This window comes from Apium graveolens, chromosome 9 (genome assembly GCF_009905375.1).
Source record: "Apium graveolens cultivar Ventura chromosome 9, ASM990537v1, whole genome shotgun sequence".
Classification (NCBI taxonomy): Eukaryota; Viridiplantae; Streptophyta; class Magnoliopsida; order Apiales; family Apiaceae; genus Apium; species Apium graveolens.
Genome location: NC_133655.1, coordinates 209,742,622 through 209,765,883, shown reverse-complemented (window position 1 = coordinate 209,765,883; position 23,262 = coordinate 209,742,622). Strand labels below are relative to the sequence as shown.

Here is a 23,262-nt window from a genome sequence, read left to right as displayed (position 1 = left end):
GTAACCGTAAAGAAATGGACGGGACAGAGAGGGAGTAATTTGAGTTTGAAAGTTGAATGGGAGTAAAATTCAGAGGGCGACGGACGGACAAACATGGGTCGGGCTATGAAGACTCGTCTGGGATATCCGATTCGCAGAGAGTTGCTTCATTTACTGGTATCCAAGTTTTATGTTTTCACATTAATAAATTATTGCTCTGAGCTTCTTCCTGTTGATGATTTTAAACGAGATTGTTGTCTTGTGTTTATATATTTAATTTGAATGTGCTATAATAAAATTGAGTTATGTAGAACAAGGGTCATGCCAGGCTATGCTACAATTTACCAGTTATTAGTACTAGACTAAACCCATACTGATCCTGTGTAAGAGTAGAGACTCTGTTTTCGCAAAAATAAATTCTTTCATCCTTTAACTAGTGGAGGCCGAGAAATGAGCTTGCAACCCTTTTTCTTTTCTAGTAAATTTTATTATCAAAGCTAGTGTCATGTTAAGTGCGTAGATGAAAATAGTCTATGCCTTTGCCATTTCATATTCATGTTGAAATTCGTAATCGCACCTATTAGCCAAAACAATATATATATATATATATATATATATATATATATATGTAAATAAAATCTGCCATGTACAACCAGATTAAAAGCCACCTTCTATGGATTTTATAGAAACAATAAAATCTGCCATGTACAACCAGATTAATATTTCCATATGACTAACAATATAATCATGTTGTTAGTAGCATCAATCAACATAATTAAGTGCAAGTCTTCCTTGTAGAAGACGCAGGTCTACGAAAGACTATTTCAATGTTGTCTTTTTCGATTTTTTGCTTTAAATTTGTAATATATGATTAAGTGTATACGATTTTTAGTTATCTATTTTATTAGAAACTATACATGAATTTGTTAGCTTTGCAATTTGAAAGCCAGCAGATATGGTCTATCATGTGGAGAAGAATATCATGGTTTATCAACTTACATAACATGAATAGTGTTTAATGTCACATCTCTGCCTCACTCTCAATTACAATGGCTTCACGGAGTGTCACACTATCTCTTACATTTTCAAATCATCTGATCATAAGGTCATTTGAACATCACACTCTTGAAAACACGTGTTGTTGCCAATGGCTTTCAACAATGTGTCGCTGTAGTCCCGCTATAATAAGAATGAAATGGCACCACTCATCTCAACTTCTATGGCTGTATAAATGTTTGCTCGTGAATAATATATTAACATATTTACTACTTTTTATAGTTTCTGCTTATCTTATTTTCCTCCCAATTACCGGTACTTATAGCACATGAAACGAGCTTCACTATGAGAAATGTGATATGCATTTAGTGTTTCGCTGTTGGTCCTTAGATTCTCACCCCCCCCCCCCCTCCTCGCTCTCTCATTTTTTATTCTTAGGTTTCTTCGTTCCCCAAAAACCTCAAAGTTCTGTTTATGGTGTTTAAGTTTTTTCATTGTAAGTTGTGTTTATTGTCTTTGTTTATAAAATCCGACTTTAACAATCATAAAGCTCTGCGTTAGCAGTAAAACTCTATATATGTTTGGTTTTTAGGTTCACTTTCTATCTTAACTTTTATGTTGTTAACCTATATTACTTTTAATAGTATGAGTTTTTCCGGTAATTAATTGAATGCATTTAAACATGTAACAGATTTTGTGTTTGAAATTATCTATGTAATTTCCTTGTTCAAGTGGAAAATGCACTCAGGCCGTCTGATATATGGCATATCACCATATGCATATACATGAATGTAGCACCTCTCCCCTCGTATGTATTTATATATTTATGTATTTTCAAGTTTATAATTACAAATTTATGCTGTTAAGCCCAAACTTTAATATGAAAAAAGTTTATGATTTGCACTAGTAAAGGATAACCGTGATTCTGATATTGCAGTTGTTGGAAGGGCATTCAAGAGTGGAGGCTAACATGTCCAGGAAAATCACACTTCCATTCCTAGCAGGAAACTACTGGCCTCGGCATGTATGTCATTTCCATGGACTTGATTAATTCCGTACATACCCTCTTTTTAATTTTGTTTTTACTCGTTCAGCTTATTCAAAAAATATACTTGATTCATTTAATTATCTTTGTAGATTGACTTGATACACATAAATTACGCAGGCTCATACTAGTTTCGGTTTAAAATATGGATACCACAAAACGATATCTATGACGTTGGATCTTAGACCAATTTTTTGTTATATAACCAAATATGAAATTACAGAAATAGACTTAGAAATAGAACGGAATGAAAAGGAGAACTAGGCCTCACACCTAGGTTCCAGGCCTCACACCCAAAAAACTTAAGCCTCACACTCAAGCATAGAATAGAAGTTTTGATGTTATTCCCCATCTTCCCAAATACAATGCCAGAATATTCATATATAGGCATCTGGAGTAGCCTCCAAGAAAACCCTTAAACAAGGAAAGAGGCTAATTGACATGATTTATGTCCAAAATAATTAACAGATTAGGGAAAGATATTTATTTTTTCTGAAATTCCCTTCTTCTTTTTAAATAAACTTTCTGGAACCTGTCAAAATTTGCATCATTTCTCTTCCGCTTGGAAAAACTTGACTCCAGCGAGTTAAACGATAAAGAATATACCTCTCATGAAGGTTTCAATCCAAGCGCTGAAAGTCTCCATCAACAATCCAAGTACAATCATACCAGGGTTTATCTTTCATTTCACAAAATATTTTTGGTACCGACCATAACGAGTTGTAAGATGGTAGTGTCTACGATATCTTTAATCTGGTCTTGATCATTCGAAGTTTGCGGTAAATGAGCAGGAAGAACTGAATCAACTGCTGAATCTGTTATATGTCCATGGTAAAGACTAGAATCTTCATCATTCAAGATCTTGCTAATTCTGGTATCACTTGGCAGATCGACAACATACGCATTTGCATTAATCTTTTGAATGATTTGATCTGGCCCGATACACCTGTACTGAAGCTTCTTATATTTGCTATTTGGAAAAATCTTAGGCCTTATACACACCATAACTTGATCTCCCACTTTGAATCCAGTATGTCTGCAATGTGAATCTGCTTGTCTTTTATAACCAGTGTTGCTCGTGGCAATTTTTTTGACGCAAATCAGCAAGAATCTGCTGAATTTATTCAGCAAAGGCCTCCAAATCTGCAGTAGGATGACTTGAAATAGGCAAGGGAACCAAATTAGCTAGGTTATTAGGCTGCATGCCAAACACAATCACAATCCTCATAATGTTTTTGGCAAACCAAGTACTAAATCCTTACTTAAGTCTTTCCACGATCCATCTGGAATCGGAAGAGGCATATACAATCCTATATTCTTCCTTGTTCCTTTAGCTATCTGACATGTTTGACACTGTGCAACTACAAGTCTACAACTGCTACATCGTGCTTAAGAGTTAAAACTTGGCCAATAAAATATTTCTTCCACCATGGTCTGATGCAGGATCCAAGTCCAGCGCTATGTTGTACAACCAAATATGAAAGAACAAAAATTAGACGTAGAAATCAAAAGGAATGAAAAGGAGCACTAGGCCTCACACCTAGGTTCCAGGCCTTGCGGCCAGAAAACTTAAGCCCTTCACTCGAGCTTGGAATAGTTGCTTTATATTATTCCCCATCTACCCAATCGCAATGCCAGACTATTCATACATAGGCATCTGGATTAGCCTCCAATATAACCCTTAAGGAAACCAAAACAAGGAAAGTAGCATATTGACATGATGTATGGGATATGCATAATATTTACCAATTTTAAAAATGTAATCGGTTTTTTTTCAAAATCTTTAACATATTAGGGAGGTACATCTTTTTTAAAAATGTCCTTGTTTCCTTCTTGAATACACTTTCCGAAGCCTGTCAGAATTTGTATTAATCTATGCTGAATCGGAGATCTTCCGTCGTTTGTAGTATGTAAGTCTGGTCAAATACTAGGACTAATACTCTGTGCCTAATGCGTTTTGATGGTATAGACTTTTATACTAATAATCAACTATGTAGTTGAGGTGATAAAAAATATAGACTTCTAATACTAGTGGATTTTATAACAATTTTTGCTGATAACAATGTGGTTAGGCAAATATTGCAAAATAGACATAAAATACTATATCCATCAAGCTTCTAATAATATTTTTTTTTGACAGGATCAAGCTCCTAATACAACCACATTAGATATGTACTATATTATTCGTAATAATCAATTAATATATAGGCCCATGCCTTGCATGGGCTCTGCTATGCTTGTATATAGCAAACTGTCATTACTTTGCATTTAGGCATTGAAATTTTCCAGTTTAGTACCAATAATTTTATATCTAATGAATCTGTTTGATTCTACTCCGGTAAGAAAACCTGTAAAAGTTCAAATTTTGGAAGCTATGTTCCTTTTCTTAAATAATGAATTAAGTAGTAAAATGTTAATATCTTTTCTGGTAAGAACCTTGTATAGAGTTGATCTAGGTTAAAATCAAGGTTATATTTTTCTCTAAACTTTTGAAATCGAGCTATGTTTAATCTTGCTATGTAATCATTGACAATTTGTGACACGTAAATAGAACTGTACAAAGTTATTGCCCTGAATATGTAAATTAATTTAATTTGCACAAATGATTACGAGAAAGATTGGTCTTGTAACGGGTCTAATGGCTCCAACGGATCTAGAAGTTTAAAGCGGTCTAATGATTCTGACTTGTCTTGTGGGTCAGATGGATCTAATGCTTCAATTGTTTCAGTAAGATGGCTGGGTGTGTTGTGCTCGAAGAGGAGCTTGGGTGTACGCTGCTTTGTGGGATTCTATCATAAAAAGTTACAGTGCATAACACTAACCTAAGCTATTTCTTTTGCCAGATTTGGTACAACAACTGCCTTGTGAATTAAGGACAACCGCTTGGTCCTGGACAATCCATTACTTTCAAGTATGCAACTACCTATCTCTACACTCTTTATCTCTCTTTTGTGACTTGCTTCTGATCCATGATATGGTGGTCTATGCATTTCTGTATTGTGTAACTCTCATATCATACATGAATATATTTTGGCTGCAACTTGAGAAACAACTTAAATAAATAAAGTGGTGATAATTAACAATTTTTTTTCTTCTTTGACCATCTAACATCATGTATTATATATAGTCTATAGCCTGACACTTGGGGAGTAAATTAAACGATCAACTTATAGTATCAAATAGGCACAGTATTTGGTTCATGGTAACAATAGGGAACAATTTTTTATCAGACATATTTGTATTACCCGTGAGCCAGATTTCTCGACACTCATGTGACGTTTTAGATCCTTATTAGATACACTCGTACATTTTTGCTTCTAATTTTTAGAGAAGGAGTCTACACTGGGAGAATACCCTTTGTGGTGCAGGTAATGTGTTTGAGAAGTTAGAAAACAGATGAAGTGATATAATAGGGGTTTGATATTTTTTTAAGATAACCTGCAAAATGAAAATTAGGTTATGAAAGGTTGGGTGTTAAATTGACTAACAACTCATGCTCTCATAATTTATAATTGTGTTTAGTGGATTAAAATGAAAGATTGCAGCCATTTATACTATCTTCATATGGACAACCTATAATATTTTGGTAGTTCGACCTTTGAACCAGGTTAAAATGTGGTTTGGTTGGTCTTTTAGCCCGTGTTAAAATAAAATAGATCAATTTACTTTATATGTAGGATCAATTGGTCTATTGGTCTTTTAGACTGCATTAGAATAGTAAAAGTATGAAATTTTGATCTTCCCAAAAGTCCTAAATAATCAATTTTAAATAATCATTGCCCAAAATACCCGCCAGAATTTTAAGCTGCCCAAAATACCCCCCCCGATACTCCATTTTCAGTGGAGTAATAGCTTGATACTCCAATAGCATAGGAGTACCAGGATGATACTTCTTTGTCCGTGGAGTATCATCTAAAATTTTAGAATTTTAAAATTATTAAATTAAGGTTCACAATTTAATTAAGTTTTAGGTTCTAGGGTTTAAGGTGCCCTAAACCGTAAATGATTTTACTTTTATTCCTTTTTTTAAATATTTCTAAACCCCAGATGAGAAATTGTTAAACCATAAAATATTAAAAATTTTAAAATATGGTACATGTTTAAATAATAAAATTAGTAAGTAAATATTTAAATTTCACAAAAAAATCCATAATGCTCCACTGATGATGGAGTATCAGGCCTGATACTTCACTAGGAAAGGAGTATCCGGACTGATGCTGCACTGGGAAAGGAGTATGCTCTAGTGACAGAAGAGTATCAGCTATGATACTCCACTATCATAAGAGTATCACCCTAATACTTCACTGAAAGTGACGTATCATCCTGATAGTGGAGTATCTAGTGGGTATTTTAGAATGAGTATTTTGACAAAAATGTCCTCTAAATAGAGGTATTTTGGTCATTTTTTCTAAAAAGGGTGGCGTTGTAAAAACATATCATAAATTTTATATTAAGATTTTAAGATTACAGAGTATAGTAAAATTAAAGAAAAAGATAGATATTTTTAATTATTTTTTTTGAAATAGTACTAAATGCATCATATATGCACTACTTACTAATTTTTTATTTAGAGACAAGTAATGTATTTGTTATTATGCATATTAATTATTCTTCAAAATTTTAAAAAGTTTAATCTCTACTATTTATAGTATATTATACTATAATAAGCAAACTAGGAGATAATTGATTATAGTTTGGTCAACAATCAAAAGGAAATTACCGTTAGATATTTAGTAGTAGGAAACCATTAGATCTATTATAAAAAATATTTTTTACATCTTAATATATTAAAACTACTTTACCTAAAATATAAGATCTGAGCTTCGAATCCCATCAAGGCATCAACACCAAATAAAAATAAAGAATTTGTATTATTACTTTTAAACAATAAATGTTATAAATTAATCTTCTATTCATTTAAAATTAATATAACTATTAAAAATAAAAAAGTTAATATGTAAAAGAATATTATTTTAATATTAAAAATATATATAATATATTAAAAGAAACTAGTGCATTGCACATGTTATAAAGCTAGTAATATTAATGTATAAGCCAATGTTATTAAAGGCGAGATGCGCACCGAGGCGCTAGGGTTCCTTGGAGCCTAGGCGATGAGGCGCGAGGCGAGGCGCGCGCCTTATCGAAGTAAAAAGAATTTATTTAGAAAATAAATTATTTATTATAGAATTATGCAAAAACACCACAAATAGGAATATGAAATTTATAGGAACTTCCATGTTGGATTAATTTTTTTACTATCACTTTTTTCGGTAGCCATTGCTCCTTTACAGTGTAAATTCATACATATATATTAGTAGGGCTGTGCATTCGGTTATAACCGAACCGAACCGAAATTTTTTTCGGTTAACCGAAATAGTGCAAAAATCTCTACCGAAAACCGAACCGAAATATATTCGGTTTAAACCGAAATCGAAGTAAAAAAATCGGTTATTACCGAAAACCGAAGAATAAAACCGACAATGTTACAAAAAACATTCATAAAATTCCAGGACCTTCAAACTACAAAGCTTGGTTGATCTCCAATGCTCGGCTGCAGACCATTATTATAATATGTAATCCACAAGTTCACAACAAAAAGTTCACAAATCGATTGAATAAAATCCAATCAAGTAGAGTTGATTTACCTAAAATTGGGGCTTCTTCTTGCTTCTATTAATCAAACCGACTGTGGAGTAAATTAACTGTGAAAGTGGAAATTGATAAAGATTGGAAGTTTGGTGAAATGAAAGGCAGAGACACTAGATGTATGAGATACATGTGTGAGAGACAAGAGTCAGGCCTTATCTGTAGTCTGTTACTATTAACAACTATGTATAACATAATAATAATAATAATAATAATATTTTACCAACTGTTTTAGTAATTCGGTTATTTTTTCGGTTTTTCGGTTAACCGCGGTTAAAAACCGAAATACCGAAAAACCGAAATTCAGAAATATCACTACCGAAAACCGAACCGAAAAAAATTCGGTTATTCGGTTCGGTTATCGGTTAACCGAACCGAATGCACACCCCTATATATTAGTATGTAGCCGGAAACACAAAAGAACAAGTAAATACATGGTATATTAGTATGTATAACACTACAGCTGTAAGAATATACACTATATATATATTTGTATACACACCCAATATATATATATATATTTATTTATTTATTTAAACTATATATATACATAATACACACACTGCTTTACTGAGTAGAAAAAAAGTAGAATATTCATGTCTATGTAAGGATATATCTTCACTTTTGTTATTATTGATAACATGAATTTCTAAACACTTATAGGCTTAAAAAGTATGGGTTTTAGGGTTGTTTTTTACTATTTTTACTGTTTTTTGCGCCTCGTTGCGCCTCGCGCCTCAGGGGTCTAGGCGCGCGCATCATTGAAGGCGCTGCGCCTCGGTAAGAACTATGCGCTAATAGTGCGCCTCGCTGTGCCTCGTGCGCCTCGCCGCGCCTTTAACAAAACTGGTATAAGCCAATGCAAAGCTTGTATCCATAATTAAACAAAACTATTCCTCAAATCAGTACGCTAGAACTTGTTGACAATCCAATCTATAAAATAGTCAAATTTAACAACAAATTTGATTAGCCTAATTCTAGAATATTCCTAGTAAAATAATTAAACTAATGACTACTAACAATCTAGACTTATAACTAAATAATAAGTAAATTACTGTTACGTGGTGAATGTCACTTTGTCAAAAGACTTACATGTTGACACCTTTTAGGAATGTAAGTTGAAGACGTCGTACGAAAAAGTTATAAGTTATGACCTAGGGATGACAATCGGGTCGGGTATTGCAGAATTCATATCCAAACTCGAAAATTTTATCCATACCCGAACCCGAAAAATACCTGAAAATAAATACTCGAACTCGATCCATCGGATTTCGGATCGGATTCGGGTATATCCGAAACCCGATTTTTTTTTGAATTGGATATTCATACTCGAAACCCGAACCCGAACCCGAAATCTGAAAATTTATATAATTATTGATATTGCAAGTGTTTGGGATCGAACATGCGACTTGCAGAAAAAGAGTTTTAACGTGTTATCTTCAACCACTCCACCACATCATTAATTGTGTTATTATATGTATAGCTAATATTTAAAAAATCAACTCAACTGATACCTAATTTTTTAGATTTATCACTAAAGATGTTTTGTTAACCTTATAAACCTTATCACCCGTTTAAATGATTGAATAAGTATATTCCATTGAACTTTATAATTAGTTAATTTTTAACATAAATATAAAAATTTATGTTCTAAAAATTATATAATAATATGTATAATATATATTATATAAAATGATATATATATATAATAAGTCGGGTTTTTTTTATCAGATTTCGGGTTAGCTGAATGCGTAAACTCGTATCCGCATGTTTCTAATGTGTGTCCAATGTATCTTCAGATTCTCAACCTACATGCATGGGTGAGGTGGTTACATTACATTTTATTCCCTAACAGTTGATTACCTTACTTTTTAAACCATGTGTTGCATGATGATAAGATACATTTCTAGTAATACTTTACATTTTCATTCTGTAGGTCAGCAAGAAACCTAGCGTCCTAGTTTATCTGAGCTCCAATTCCCAACTTGACTAAATAATTAGTTTCTGGACAGCCTAGACTTTGGTATTGCAAAGAAACAGAGTATGCATTAGTAAAATGCGATATTAGTGGGTATATTGGGCGGCTAGTCGCGAGAAACGGTAATTTGGGCATATCATATTGAACAGAGGGTATTCTGGGCAATTTTCCTAGATCGATCAAGTGATGAAATGAGCTTTTTTTTGTTACTATATCATCCTTTATAGAAGAAAAGGGTGGGAGTATTTCTCAATGGAGCCTTAACATCATATTCTTATTACAACAATCTCAAATAATTATCTGACTTAATCTTGGTTTTTACTATAAGTAATAAAGTTAGCTCGTTAATTTTTATCACTTAATAATCAATTTTTATAATAAAATATATTTTTTAATAAAATTAATTTTTTTAAATCATTTTCATTTATAGCATATATACTTTTCTCCAAACTTGATTTCTTTGGAAAAATATTTTAGTTTTACACTGATTTTATGCCGTGGAAATAATAGGTGGATACTCGTATTGAATTTTGAGTTCCTATCCACATCAAAACAATCAACAAAATCCAAATTATTCTCGTTGCATCATTAAATAAAATCTATATTTAATTGGACAAATATATGCAAAAAGAATGCCGAACTTTTGTCATAAACAAAATCGGAAGTGATATGTGTTTTCGGTCCAGAAGTTTATGTTATTTCAAAAATTGTTCGGTCAGAGAGGCACAAGAAGTTTTGCTCAAGGTAATAATGTAATATGTAAATTATAGTTTTGCTAATACTGAACATCTGAATTGGTTATGCGTGTGCATCTAGTTGTTTGTTTATTCTCTGGGAATAGATATTGACAATCTTCTCCTTTTGTTGTTTTTTCGTTATAACATCACTTTGAGATGTTACCAAATTGCCATCTCTGCAAAAGTTTAATGCAATAATCTACTCTCTCTCTCTCCTTCTCTCTCTATTGTACGTTACTATTTATTATTACTTTTAAAATTTGTCAATATATTAATTTCCAAAAAATATTACCTCAACAACATTCTCTCGATTGTATGTTACTCTTTAATATTAATTTCCAAAAGATGCCAGCTCAACAACATACAATGGCTCTTTCATAACCCAATCTGAATTTGTCCACGGTGTTTATCTATTTTGTTTGTTTTGTTAGTCTTATTTATTTGCGATACTTTCCTTATTATAAAGCCAATCGGCCATTTTTCCTTTTCAGCCTCACTCTGCACCAATGTTTGCACGACCTTGAACTTATTATCACTCAAGTAAGTGTTTTTTCAATTAACTCACTTGATTGAGAAGAATTTTTATTTGCAATAAATTGTTAAGCCATCGGCTGATTGATGTTTTTTTATATTTTTTTTCCGTTAGTTTAACCATAGTTAGTGAGCTGTTCGTGGACATGTTCGTGAATAATCATTTTCTTAATTAGTCGATACATGAAAAAAGAATATGACTCGATAAAAGTTCGAGCTCGAGTTCGAGTTTGATATATTCGATACATGAACACTTAAGAGTTCCGTTTGGTTCGGCTCATTTATAGCCTTAGTCATTTATAGCACATATGCTTTTTCCATACTTAATTTCTTCGGAAAAATATTTTAGTTTTACACTGATTTTATTCCGTGGAAATAATAGGTCGATATTCGTATTGAATTTTGAGTTCCTGTCTACATCAAAACAATCCACAAAATCCAAATTATTCTGGTTGCATATTTAAATAAAATCTATATTTAATTGGACAGATATGCCAAAAGAATGTAGAACTTTTCTCATAAACAAAATCGGAAGTGTATATGTGTTTTCGGTCCAGAAGTTTATGTTATTTCAAAATTGTTCGGTCAGAGAAGCACAAGAAGTTTTGCTTAAGGTGATAATGTAATATGTAAATTATAGTTTTGCTAGTACTGAGTATCTGAGTTGTTTTATGCGTGTGCATCTAGCTGTTTGTTTGTTCTCTAGGAATAGATATTGACAATCTTCTCTTTTTGCTGTTTTTTCATTATAACATCACTTTGAGATGTTACCAAATTGCCATCCCTGCAAAAGTTTAATGCAATAATCTACTCTCTCTCTCTCTCTATCTCTCTCTCTCTCTCTCATTACTTTCAAAATTTGTCGGTATATTAATTTCCAAAAGATACCACCTCAACAGCATTCTCTCGATTGTACGTTACTCTTTCATATTACTTTTAAAATTTGTCAGTACATTAATTTCCAAAAGATACCAGCTCAACAGCATTCAATGGCTCTTTCATAGCCCAAATTGAATTTGTCCGTGGTATTTATCTCTTCTGTTTGTTTTGTTAGTCTTATTTATTTGCGAGACTTTCCTTATTATAAAGACAATCGACCATTTTTCCTTTTCGGCCTCACTCTGCACCATTGTTTGCACAACGTTGAACTTATTATCACTCAAGTAAGTGTTATTCCAATTATTTCACTTAATTGAGAAGAAATTTTTATTTGCAATAAATTGTTAAGCCATCATGTGATTGATGTTATTTTTTAATTTTTTTCCGTTATCGTATATATGTAACACATTTCTGGTTGGGTTTTTTGTCTTCCTAACATAGAACTTATCGAGGCCTCTAAGGGTTCCTCAAGCTTCTGCACAGCAGATACTAATTACTTGTTTGTATTTATCTTGAATTGGATTTTAAATTTATTTATTTCCCATCTAGTCAATTTATTAATTCATTGTTTGCTTATGTTGGGTTCGAGAGGGGAAAGGGTTGTTAGTTTTACAGAATGTAGAGCGTGTCGATTATGTGGGTTTCATGGATTACTCTTTAGCGTGCAGATTTCCCCTTTTAATTTGGGTAGTTATCATTTATATTTTTTTCGGGGGTGGGGGGTGCTTGAGTGTGTAATTATATATGTTATTCTTTGTTTCTTATTTTATGAGGTATGCCTATGTTATCAGCATGTCTGGGAAAACGCATACTTACGAGGCCTGGCAAGAGAGAACTATTTCCGAGGCGAGTGTCGAATATCATTTATTGTCTCTCTCACGAAATTCGTTGCTTGCGGTTGTGGGTAATAAGGATAGGAATGGACGCATGAGGTATGTAGTTGCCAAGGATTTTCTTGAGGCTTTCGGATCCAACTCAACCATCAATGCATACACAAAATGGACAAAGCAGAGTGAAGTTCGAAAGTGGATCACATCCTTCGTGAGAGGTGATGAATTGCCACTCACTAATTTAGGTACATACTACTTTCAAGTTGCTGGTATTCAGATTTTAATTTTAGAATCCTTACAATCTATTGAATGTAATTATGTTAGGATTGTACCTTCCAATTAGTCCTATTAGGTGTGATTTTCTCAAGAAGTCAATACAAGCATAACTTATATTTCTATATGTTTGTAATAATTTTTAAACCTGTCTTAATTACAAGTTTTCTGTCTGTGTTTTCAAGTCCACCATCAATATTCATAATCTTTACAAATGTCCTCTTATTAGAGTAAATATGAGAGTATTTAGCAAAAAAAAAAATATGAGAGTGCTTTTCATTGTTCACTGGAATTAATGTAGTGAAATAAATTTTGTTCACATCTTGTTTAGTAGTTCAAAAAGGATGAACCAAGTATGTTTTCGGTCTCTTCAGTAACCAGTAACATATCTAGAATATTCACATGACAAAAACGATAATATCCATGTCTGTTGCATTTCCCTTTTCTAACTTCTCATAGATTTTGGCAAGATCATAGAATTAATGTATCAATTATACAGATATAGATGCATTTATCATAAGTATGGTCGTAAGTTGAAACCGTGGATTTTGTCCATGGACAGTAAACTGAGACAATGAAAATTATTTTAAACTCTTGAATTTTCTAGTTATACATATATATATATTTTTCTCTTGTTTAAAGTCAATCACAAGAATTTGAATACTCATGCACTCATGAAACATTTGTCTCCATCAACTGTCAAACACTTGATCTCTTGTTACCAAGGATGAGGGGTATCCACCAGGCTAGGGTATCAGGATTTATTTGCATACTTGTGTCTATTTTGCTTATATTGTGTGCTGATTGATGTAATCTTGTACTAGTTAGGTTAAAGATTATGGTATCTTCAATGATATTTTATATCTCAATTATGGTTACCTGTCTGTGAAAAGGGTGGTATACTGCATAACTCGGACTCTTCAAGTATAGTCTACATATGTTTAGATATTATTCAATTTTAATGACTTGATCATATTTGTTCAAAAACGTTGGAGTTAATTTTCTTTATAGATCAAGTTATATTCTGTTATCCTTACATATCAACATTGTTCCAGATCACCAAGACGATGGTTCGAGTAAGGATGAAGAAAAGGAAGTTGTTAGACATGCTCCAGTTGATCTAACAAAATTAAATGATGCTGTCACCAGGTGTGTGGTAATAGCGCTTCCGGCTGTCCCACAAGGCGAACCCAGAAGTAGACGGAGGGGAAAAGGAAAATGTGAGTGACTTTAGTTTCTTATGTGATGATTTTAGTTTGAAAGTGGTAACGAATTGGCATGGGATGTGTTTTATGGGGTTTGTTAAAAACAGTTTGACAATCATGGATTATCTTTGTTAAAAAATATTGGGCAATTGTGTTAATGACATTGTCAATTCATTGGCTTAATTTAATGTTTCTAAAGGATAATGTTTTTATATATTTTTATTCTTTGCTTTGCTGTTTGCTCTAAATATATGTTTTTTGTTTTCGAAGTTGAAGAAACATTGAATAGGATAATATGCATTAAATCTACTTATTAAATTATCTTCGTTCAAATTTTTTGTTCTAAATCTATGAACTGCATATCATTTCCTTTCGACGTTCCTTCAAGAGGCATGGTGAGCAAAAATGATGCACATTGCATTGGCTTAACACCTTTTATAACACTGCAAATCCGTTGGTTTTCATTAGATGCTTGTCAACTGTTCCATTGTAGAATGGGAACACAACTACCATTGATAATAAATTCATAAAATGATACAGGGGTGATATTGATTGTGTAACAAGGAATGAGGAAGAAACAAGAAATGATATTGTTTAATTTTCATAACATTTCTGTTATTAAATGTTAAGATTACTTTTACGTTTATTGATTGAATAATCCTATAATATCCTGGTAAGGCCTATCTCTTTAACATTTAAAGGTTTTAGATGAGTTGGTTACTTAACATTAGAGGAGGGCCTTGCCAGAATTTTGTATTGATATATTGATATTAAGGTTCTTTAATACATGATTTGGTTTAGTTTATATGTATGTTAAAGTTTGTGCATCTTTTTAATTTTAGTTAAATTTTGTTGTGTAGGGGTATGTTTATAAGCAAGTTTGTCATGTTTTCAGTTTGTACTCGCTCTCATTTTCAGCAAGTGTTATCCACTTGAAGTCTTTGTGGCAACAGTGTAGAAATGAGAATACCGGGATGGTTTAACTGTGCAAAAGTGAACTTGAATGGTTAAGTTGATCTCGCGTGCAAACTTGTATGGCCAAATAGTGATTAAGGCTTGTTTTAGAGTCTTGTGTTATAAGGTCAATCACAAGAAATTTAAATTTATATACTCGGGCACTAATGACACATTTGTCTCCGATGAGAGTCAAATGCTCGACCTCTTGTTGCTTAGGGTAAGGGGTATCCACTGGGTTACAATTTCTGAGAATTATTTGCATATGCGTTGTGTCTGTTTTGCATATATTTAGTGCTAATTGATGTAAAATGAATAGTCACGCTTATTTAGGTTAAAGTTCATGGTATCCCAAAACTCCAACTCTACAAGTATCCTGTATATGTGTTTCAGATATTATTTGTCTTCATTGACTTGATCATTATTTTCTCAAAGTTTTGTTGTGTATTTTCTTTTCTGATCAAGATATTCTGTTATCCTTAGGTCTCAACCTTGTTCCAAAGCACCAAGGTGAAGGTTCGACTAAAGGTGAAGCTCTGGAACCAAAATCCCATCAGCCGGCATCATTTCGGGTTGGTGAAAAGATTGAAATACTCTGTCAGGATAGTAGAATGCGTGGCTGCTGGTTTGTGTGCAAGATCGTGAATGTTTTAAAAAACAAATTTAAAGTCCAGTACAATGACGTGGATAATGTAGAAGGATCGGGCAAGCTAGAGGTACATCATTCCATCGATATCAAACTGTTTTGGCTGATTTATTCTGGTGAACAAGCTGTTGTTTTGAATTATGCATTTGATTATTCTTAAGATCATTTCTTTTTAACTCTAGTTACAAATAAAGATGTTATATATAATTTCAAACCTGTCCCTGACACACATAAGAAGACAACTGTTAAGTGACCAGTTCTCCTAAAACCGTAATTAAGGTGTTAGGAAAAGACTTATCGGGATCTAATATTATATGCTAACAGTCCCCCTCACTCACAAGCCCATTTTTAGGTCGAAGAGTGGATCATGATCGCTCATCCTTGGGGAAAACATTTTCTTTCGTATCCGTAATAATTTTTGAAAATATGGGGGGTTGCAGGGAGTCGAACTTGAGACTTCTACCAGCCTGAGCTCTTTTATCATGTTAAGTAAACAAATCAAGGTGTTACGGAAAAGACTTAACAGGATCTTATATTATATTCTAACAACAATTTTGTTGCTCAATCTTTGTTTCTTTCGTTTTTTTAAACGATTCGAATTTTATATTTCCTCGAGTGATGGTCAGTGGTACATTAGCAGATGTATGCATCTTAAAAAGTCGATTGTCAAATTTTATAATTGTCATGTTCATGATTATTGGTTGTAACTTGTATACTATAATGGATCAACGGATACATAATTTTCTTAACACCATATACGATGTGTAGGAATGGGTTTGTGCGTCTAAACTTGCAGATCCTGATAAGCTGAGCTTGAGACACTCGGGCAGACCTATAATCCGCCCTTGCCCTACTGAAGAACCTTCCAGACAATTTTTCGAGGTTGGTACAGCAGTTGAAGCCTGGTGGAACAATGGCTGGTGGGAAAGTTTTGTTCTTACTGGAGTCTCTCTCAGTAGCAACAACGATACTTACCATGTTTTCTTACCTGGTATGCTTAGTTGGAAGCCTAGATACATTTTTCATATTTTATGTCCTCTAATTATCTGTTCACAACTTGCACAACGTGAACCGGTTCCTTATCTTAAAGCCTAGTTGAAACCTCTTTATTTATATTTATAATAAAAGGTTAGAGGGGTAAAGCCTCAGCGAAGGCATAAATTAGTGAGCATTTAACTTCCTGTGATAGTCAAATCAGGACCAGGACAATCATATTAGTAGCCAAGGCCACCATTGTATAAAATTTTGATTTCTTTGATCACCTTGTTTAAACTTCTGTACCTTCACGCATAAGTTGAATCCCAATAATATCACATAATATATTTGTGGTTCTGATTTTCTGCTTCAAACACTAGCCTAATCAAGTTACTTTTGTCAAGTTTAGGTGTGTGTAAGTTCCTGGATCTTCACTGCAAGGATTTAAGGGTTGCTAAAGACTGGATTGGTGACACATGGGTTGCTGTTAACCCACAGCCTGATATTCTCTCAGTCATACAGCTGTGTCTCGAGCAAAGGGAGGAATGAGTTCTGTACAATTATCAGAAATATATCCATTTCGACGGATTAGTGGAACGAGGGATCAAGGGACGGATTTTTTTAGGGGGGGGGGGGGTTTTGTCAATCAGTGACATGTATGGTGTACAATTTACCAAGATATTTCACTAGATGCGAATGAGAACATACAAAAACATCTTTCGCTTATGCTTTCTGTACCTCCCCTTTTAAAGATGGTTCTTAATAAACTAAAAATTAGTATCAGTTGTTGGGCAGAGCCTTTTTTGCACAATTTGAAGTTAAAATGTTCATATAGCTAGATTGTTAAAGTTTTCCATTTACGGGCAACTGCAGTTCCTGCAAAAGGATACGCATGTACAAAACTCTTTTACGAACCTGACAAGTGTAGAAGTTTAAAACCATATTTAGAAAGACTAACTTTCTCAGTCTAGAAAACAATTAGATTAAAGATGTGTTTTTTATTGATGAAAAGAACAGGGGCTTTAGACACCATAAGCCATATGACAGATCTAAATCTGTGAACATTAAGCACAATCCTCTGAAAATCAAACATCAAGGTTTTATGTATACAAATGATCAATGTACACATAATTAGGCATCATATTCCGGTGAAAATTAAGAGATAAGTAGATATTTGTTAGCATTGATCACTTGAAGAACAGCAGCAATTCTACCATCTAGCATTGTTCTTGTCCTTGTTATTCCCATACAGTCGAAACAAGCTAAAAGCTGATACTGTGGAGAGGATCACCATGCTAAGGCTCGCAATTACAGCGCTCGCTATTCCTTCCCCAACTTGGTTACAGAATTTTCCATACATGGTGCATACCTTCATCCATTGCAACGTTGGCTCCCCCAGTTTTGCGAACAATGCTCCTTGCAAGGCCGATGAAGTTGCTGTTAGGCACAAGTATGTCATTATCTGGCATGATTGAGAATTGCCATAAAATCAGTAAGTTTTCAGATATAAATCCACAAGGTTTCGAGCAATAAATTTGCAATCTTTACAAGAAAGCTTGTATACTCGACATATATAACATTATTCACATTTCACCGTTATTATGACCAGTACAGCCAAGTAGACTATTATAGTTCATCAAGATGTTTCTTCAAAAGCAACTCAGTCCAACATAATATTACTATAACTAAGTTTGCTAGCTTAAGTTACTGTTATGTGATTTCTACAAAGTATTCAAGTAGACCCATATTATACTAACACAACTTAAATGTGATAGTACAAAACAAATTAGTTTGGTTTAAATTTGATACTCAATCCGTCCCACTGGGGACGCATTTTAATGTTATTATTAGGTTGCATAAATTTTTTTCAAAGTTTTTTTTTTAAAAAAAAAAAATTAATGTTCAAAATTTTATTAAAAATAAATTTTGGAATTATAATTTAAGGTTACCTTAAAATATGTGTCAAATATGTGAAAAAATCGGTAAAATAATGAGGGGACGGAGCTAGTACTAGTAGTATCAGTTTCCTTGCAAACTTTATGTGCCCGTTTGGGAAATCTTAAAATAAGTAACTTATGACTTAAAATGATTAAGTGCGAAATAAGTGATAAGTTGATAAATACTTATAAGTTCTATAAGTGTTTGGATAAATTTACTTATAAGTCAGAAGTTTTTTTACTTAAATAAATTAAAACAAATAATTATTAACTACAATTATCTTAGTTCATGAATCTTAAATTAGAAAATATTTAAAAATTTATATTTTAAAATCAAAACTTTAGAAAAAAGTGAAAAAATGAAAATAAGTTGGAAAAAAGTACGTCACTGCCAACTTTCAACTTATCAGCTTATAAGTTGTAAATTCAGCTTATAAGTTGGGTCGACAAACACTCGTCGATAAGTTGTTACGGGCTTATAAGCCATAAGTGGCTTATAAGTAAGTTGCCAAACAGGTATAGTGCTTGTTTGGTAAATCTTAAAATAAGTAACTTATGACTTAAAACGAATAAGTGACTTACAAGTGATAAGTACATAAATATTATATAAGTGTTTGGATAATTTTACTTAAAAGTCAGAATTTTTTTACTTAAATAAATTAATATAAATAATTTTTACATACAATTAACTTAATTTGTGAATTTAAAATTAGAAAAACATTTAAAACATATATTTTTAAACTTAAATTTAATAAAAAAGTGAAAAAAATCAAAATAAGTTGGGAAAAGTACGTCATGACCAACATTCAACTTATCAGCTTATAAGTTATACATTCAGCTTATAAGTTATACATTCAACTTATAAATTAGGTCGACAAACAGTCACCAATAAGTACTTACGAACTTATAAATGAATAAGCGATTTTTATCAACAAGCCAAACAGGCCCATAGTGTCAAAATGGACAGATTTGCATCGAGAATATTTTGTGAAACAAAGGGATAGGAGTGTAGTGGATTCCCCACAGTCTGCCATAATGATGTCAACTTGTTTATACAGGGTATAATGTAATTAAATAGGTTCTCCTCAACTTTCAATTTCTTACCTACTACATCACACCATTAAAACTGTTTTATCATCACAGCTTTAAGGCGACTCCAAGAGTGGCATGAAGGTCCAAATTTGGACCGATTTTATTCAACAGTGGCCTAAATTTCGGTCCAAATTTGAACCGAGATTAAAATAATAGTTTTTAATGTATTTTTTTAGTTTATTAGATAAAATTTTGATTTCGCGTATTTATAAATGCAATTAACCGATATTAGGATATTATTATTATTTATTTAAATAATAATGTAAATTAAAAAATATTTAAACGTAATTACATAAATATCATTACATTTCTTGAATTCAAATTACAAATACATTCAAACATTAAAATAAATATTACAACACATAAAACTTAATTTGAAATAAAACATAAATAAAATTGCGATGAGAACGAAATTATTCATTTATTTACAATTTTAAAATAAAACAAGTAATTAATAATAATAATAATAAAATATAAAGTTAATATCTTATATTATACAAAAATAATATTTTTATCATTATAAGAGTTTTAAATAATTAAATAAATATTTTGACCGAACTCGTTGGACCAAACTCTTGGAGTTGTTCTAAGAGATGAAAATATGATATGATGTTAGTATATATGTTACAAATGAATATAAGCTGGTGATAGTACCTGAATTTGTACACACAGTTGTTAAAGTTTACCTGATCACCAGAGAAAATAGCCCAAGCCAAGGGCTTGCTGAAAATCACTGTTCCTCTAACCATGCTTACTATACACCTCAACACATGCACCATTGAGTAGGCTGCAGCTATCCCATTTGCTATCACCAAGAATCTGTCAACATCTATAACATTAGAGAGACAGAAGGAGGGAGGGAGGGAGGGGTAGAGAGAGAGAGAGAGAGAGAGAGAGAGGGAGAGAGAGAGGATTACACAAGAGCCTTCATATCTGTAAACTGAGCTTTCTTCTGGATGGAGAAGATTTTCTTGACCTGAGTATCAGAAGCTATAAGAAGAGCAGCAAGAAGAGCCAAAATGCAAATAACACATCTCAATATCAACTCTCCAAGCCTAACTCTCTTATCAAACACCTTCAAATCATTTCCATGATGTACTGGTACATTTCCAGGACTCACTCCAACTCCTAAATAACTCATCTCTTCCTTTGTTTTCCCTTACCCTTTACTACTGCACACATACAAATTAACATAAGAAAAAACAAGAGAGGCTTAACACTTCCTTAAGACTGAAGTGTGATACATCAACATTTGACATCTTCCCCTATTTATATATCTAGACTTACCTACCAACTATTAGTTTGTATAGTATTGCATAATGAATATAGTACATTTAGAGTCTCTTACAATTTCTACCACTTTAATGGTCTAGATATTTGTTGGTAGGGCTTGGCTGCAAGAATTTAATATCGTACATCCCCACTTATCCCGTGAATTTTAAACCAATTAGAAATATTGATTTGATTATTTGTATACCAGTTAAAATAACATATTTGGTGTTAAAAAGCATAAATTATGCTGTATTATTAACAACACATCTTTAGCGATTATTTTCTAATTATTTTACCCGACTCCTGTTTACAACCGGGATCACTTGTAATCGAAAAATTAAATCAAAATTATGTTATTTTATTAACAATACATCATTAACAAATTGTTTTCTAATTATTCACGTATAAATAACATAACATCTGCATTCAAAAAAAAGTTTAGTCCTCACTTATAGCCAAAAAATTATATGGGATAGATAATTTGAAAAAGTTATTGCCACTATCGGGATCTTAGATTTTTAAAGATAACAATAATTATATTTTTGATATTATCATGTATTAGTATTACATAAGTTATATTATGATGGTCTTTCTTTAAGAAATAACATCTTATATAAAAAATTGTAGAAAATCAAATTTTATCAAATTCATTGCTAATATAAAATAATTTTATATTTAAATATGATAACAAATTTAATAATTGAAATTTGAAGAAAATTGATTTTAAATTTGAATATACTGTAAAATAATTTTGGATAAGTGTGATTTTACTGTGATTATTTGTATAGAATCATTTTATACTATTTTATCAAATTTCAATATTTTTTTAAATAAAAAAATTGTACAATTTTGTTTTAAATACGTAATTATATATAATAAAAAATTAAATAAATTATTTATTTTATATTTTTAAATAATTATTCTCTATGATCATAAAAGCCCTCTGGAATCTAGATTATCACTCGTGTCATGATGTCTATAAGGGCAACTCCAAGAGTTCGGTTCAAAGTCCAAATTTGGACCGAACCTCGGTCCAAATTTGGACCGAACCCCTCTCCAACTCCAACAGTTTGGTCTAAATTTCGGTCCAAATCTCAAAATGTTTATTTACTTATTTTAAGGTCTTATAATAATAAATATATTATTTTTGTATGAGGTAAGATATTATTTTTATATTTTATTATTATTATTATTAATTACTTGTTTTATTTTAAAATTATTAATAAATGAATAATAGAATTCTAATTAAACTTCAAATATATATGAAAAATAGTAAATACATTTAGTTATAATTTTTATAATAAAACCGTTAATAAAATATTACATTCAAATAAGAAAAGTATAAATATTAATTAAATCTAAAACATCGTTAACTAATACTAATTCTCAGAATTAGTATATTCTTCCCACAAACGTTCTTCATCTCAAAGTCGATGATCTGAATATGAAGGTCAAGAATCTCAAAACAACCTAAATAGTCACGAACAATATTTTGACTATCTTGGAGGAAGTCGATTTAATTTGTCGGACTAAATTAATAATTTAGTTCTTATCGCATTTATGTTGTGTTTCAAATTAAGTTTTATGTATTATAATCATTATTTTAATATTTAAATGTATTCGTAATTTGAATTCAAGAAATGCAATGATATTTATTTAATTACGTTTAAATATTTTGTGATTTAAATTATTATCTAAATAAATAATAATAATATCCAAATATCGGTTAATTGCATTTATAAATACCCGAAATCAAAATTTTATGTAATAAACTAAAAAAAATACATTAAAAACTATTATTTTAATCTCGGTCCAAATTTGGACCGATAAATAGTGTCGGCCTAAATTTAGGCCGGTATTATTCATCGATCCAAATTTGGACCGAGATTTAGGCCACTTTTGGGTGAATTTGGAGCGAAATCGGTCCAAATTTGGACCTTTGGCCTAATATAGTTCATATTCATGGACCACGGTAATTTATAAGATACAATTTGCCTTTACTTGAAGATAATATTAAAATAAAAACTATTTTCTTTGAAAGATAAACTTGGGAGTTTTTATGGCTCAGAGTCTTTGTACTGCTGAACCCCACCGACTCAATAAAAGATGTCTTTTTGTATTTATTATTATCAGATATACCTTAATCTCATAATTTGACACCAAATACGTCAAAATAAATATCATAATTGAAAAAAATAGTCCTTAATATCACACAAGAACGCAATAAAAAATGCGTTTATTTTACAAAATTGTTATTTTTCTTATTGGACCAAGTAAACAGGTC

The 23,262-nt window shown here is 31.8% G+C and overlaps 2 protein-coding genes across 5 annotated transcripts; one reads left to right on the top strand and one right to left on the bottom strand.

Moving 5' to 3' along the window:
• LOC141683942 (uncharacterized) lies at positions 1 to 17,463 on the top strand. Of its 4 annotated transcripts, XM_074488754.1 has the most exons (10): positions 39 to 156; positions 1,667 to 1,783; positions 1,913 to 1,999; positions 4,864 to 4,931; positions 10,876 to 10,924; positions 12,586 to 12,869; positions 13,953 to 14,117; positions 15,540 to 15,772; positions 16,471 to 16,693; positions 17,087 to 17,463. In XM_074488754.1, the coding sequence occupies exons 6-10, from the start codon at positions 12,587 to 12,589 to the stop codon at positions 17,224 to 17,226; spliced, it is 1,044 nt and encodes a 347-aa protein (XP_074344855.1). In that variant the 5' UTR covers positions 39 to 156; positions 1,667 to 1,783; positions 1,913 to 1,999; positions 4,864 to 4,931; positions 10,876 to 10,924; position 12,586; the 3' UTR covers positions 17,227 to 17,463. The 4 variants fall into 4 exon arrangements, with proteins under 4 accessions (XP_074344854.1, XP_074344855.1, XP_074344853.1 ...); XM_074488752.1 differs by lacking the exon at positions 10,876 to 10,924; XM_074488753.1 differs by lacking the exons at positions 1,667 to 1,783; positions 10,876 to 10,924 and having other exon boundaries at positions 1 to 156.
• A 172-nt stretch (positions 17,464 to 17,635) lies between these two features.
• LOC141683943 (CASP-like protein 2B2) lies at positions 17,636 to 21,002 on the bottom strand. Its single transcript, XM_074488756.1, has 3 exons — positions 20,624 to 21,002; positions 20,393 to 20,525; positions 17,636 to 18,139 (listed from the first exon to the last, which is right to left on the bottom strand). Exons 1-3 carry the CDS (start codon positions 20,845 to 20,847, stop codon positions 17,888 to 17,890), a joined length of 609 nt encoding a protein of 202 aa, XP_074344857.1. The 5' UTR covers positions 20,848 to 21,002; the 3' UTR covers positions 17,636 to 17,887.
• Between the last annotated feature and the right edge of the window lie 2,260 nt (positions 21,003 to 23,262).

Bases quoted from the DNA above. Each gene is read 5' to 3' on its own strand.
- LOC141683943 (XM_074488756.1), bottom strand. From the start codon at position 20,847: ATGAGTTATTTAGGAGTTGGAGTGAGTCCTGGAAATGTACCAGTACAT. The intron at 20,526-20,623 runs GTAATCCTCTCT...AGATGTTGACAG, and splicing joins ACAGATATGAAGGCTCTTGT to ATTCTTGGTGATAGCAAATG. The intron at 18,140-20,392 runs GTAAACTTTAAC...CAATCATGCCAG, and splicing joins CTATTTTCTCTGGTGATCAG to ATAATGACATACTTGTGCCT.
- LOC141683942 (XM_074488753.1), top strand. From the start codon at position 12,587: ATGTCTGGGAAAACGCATACTTACGAGGCCTGGCAAGAGAGAACTATT. The intron at 15,773-16,470 runs GTACATCATTCC...TACGATGTGTAG, and splicing joins AAGGATCGGGCAAGCTAGAG to GAATGGGTTTGTGCGTCTAA. The intron at 16,694-17,086 runs GTATGCTTAGTT...TGTCAAGTTTAG, and splicing joins TTACCATGTTTTCTTACCTG to GTGTGTGTAAGTTCCTGGAT.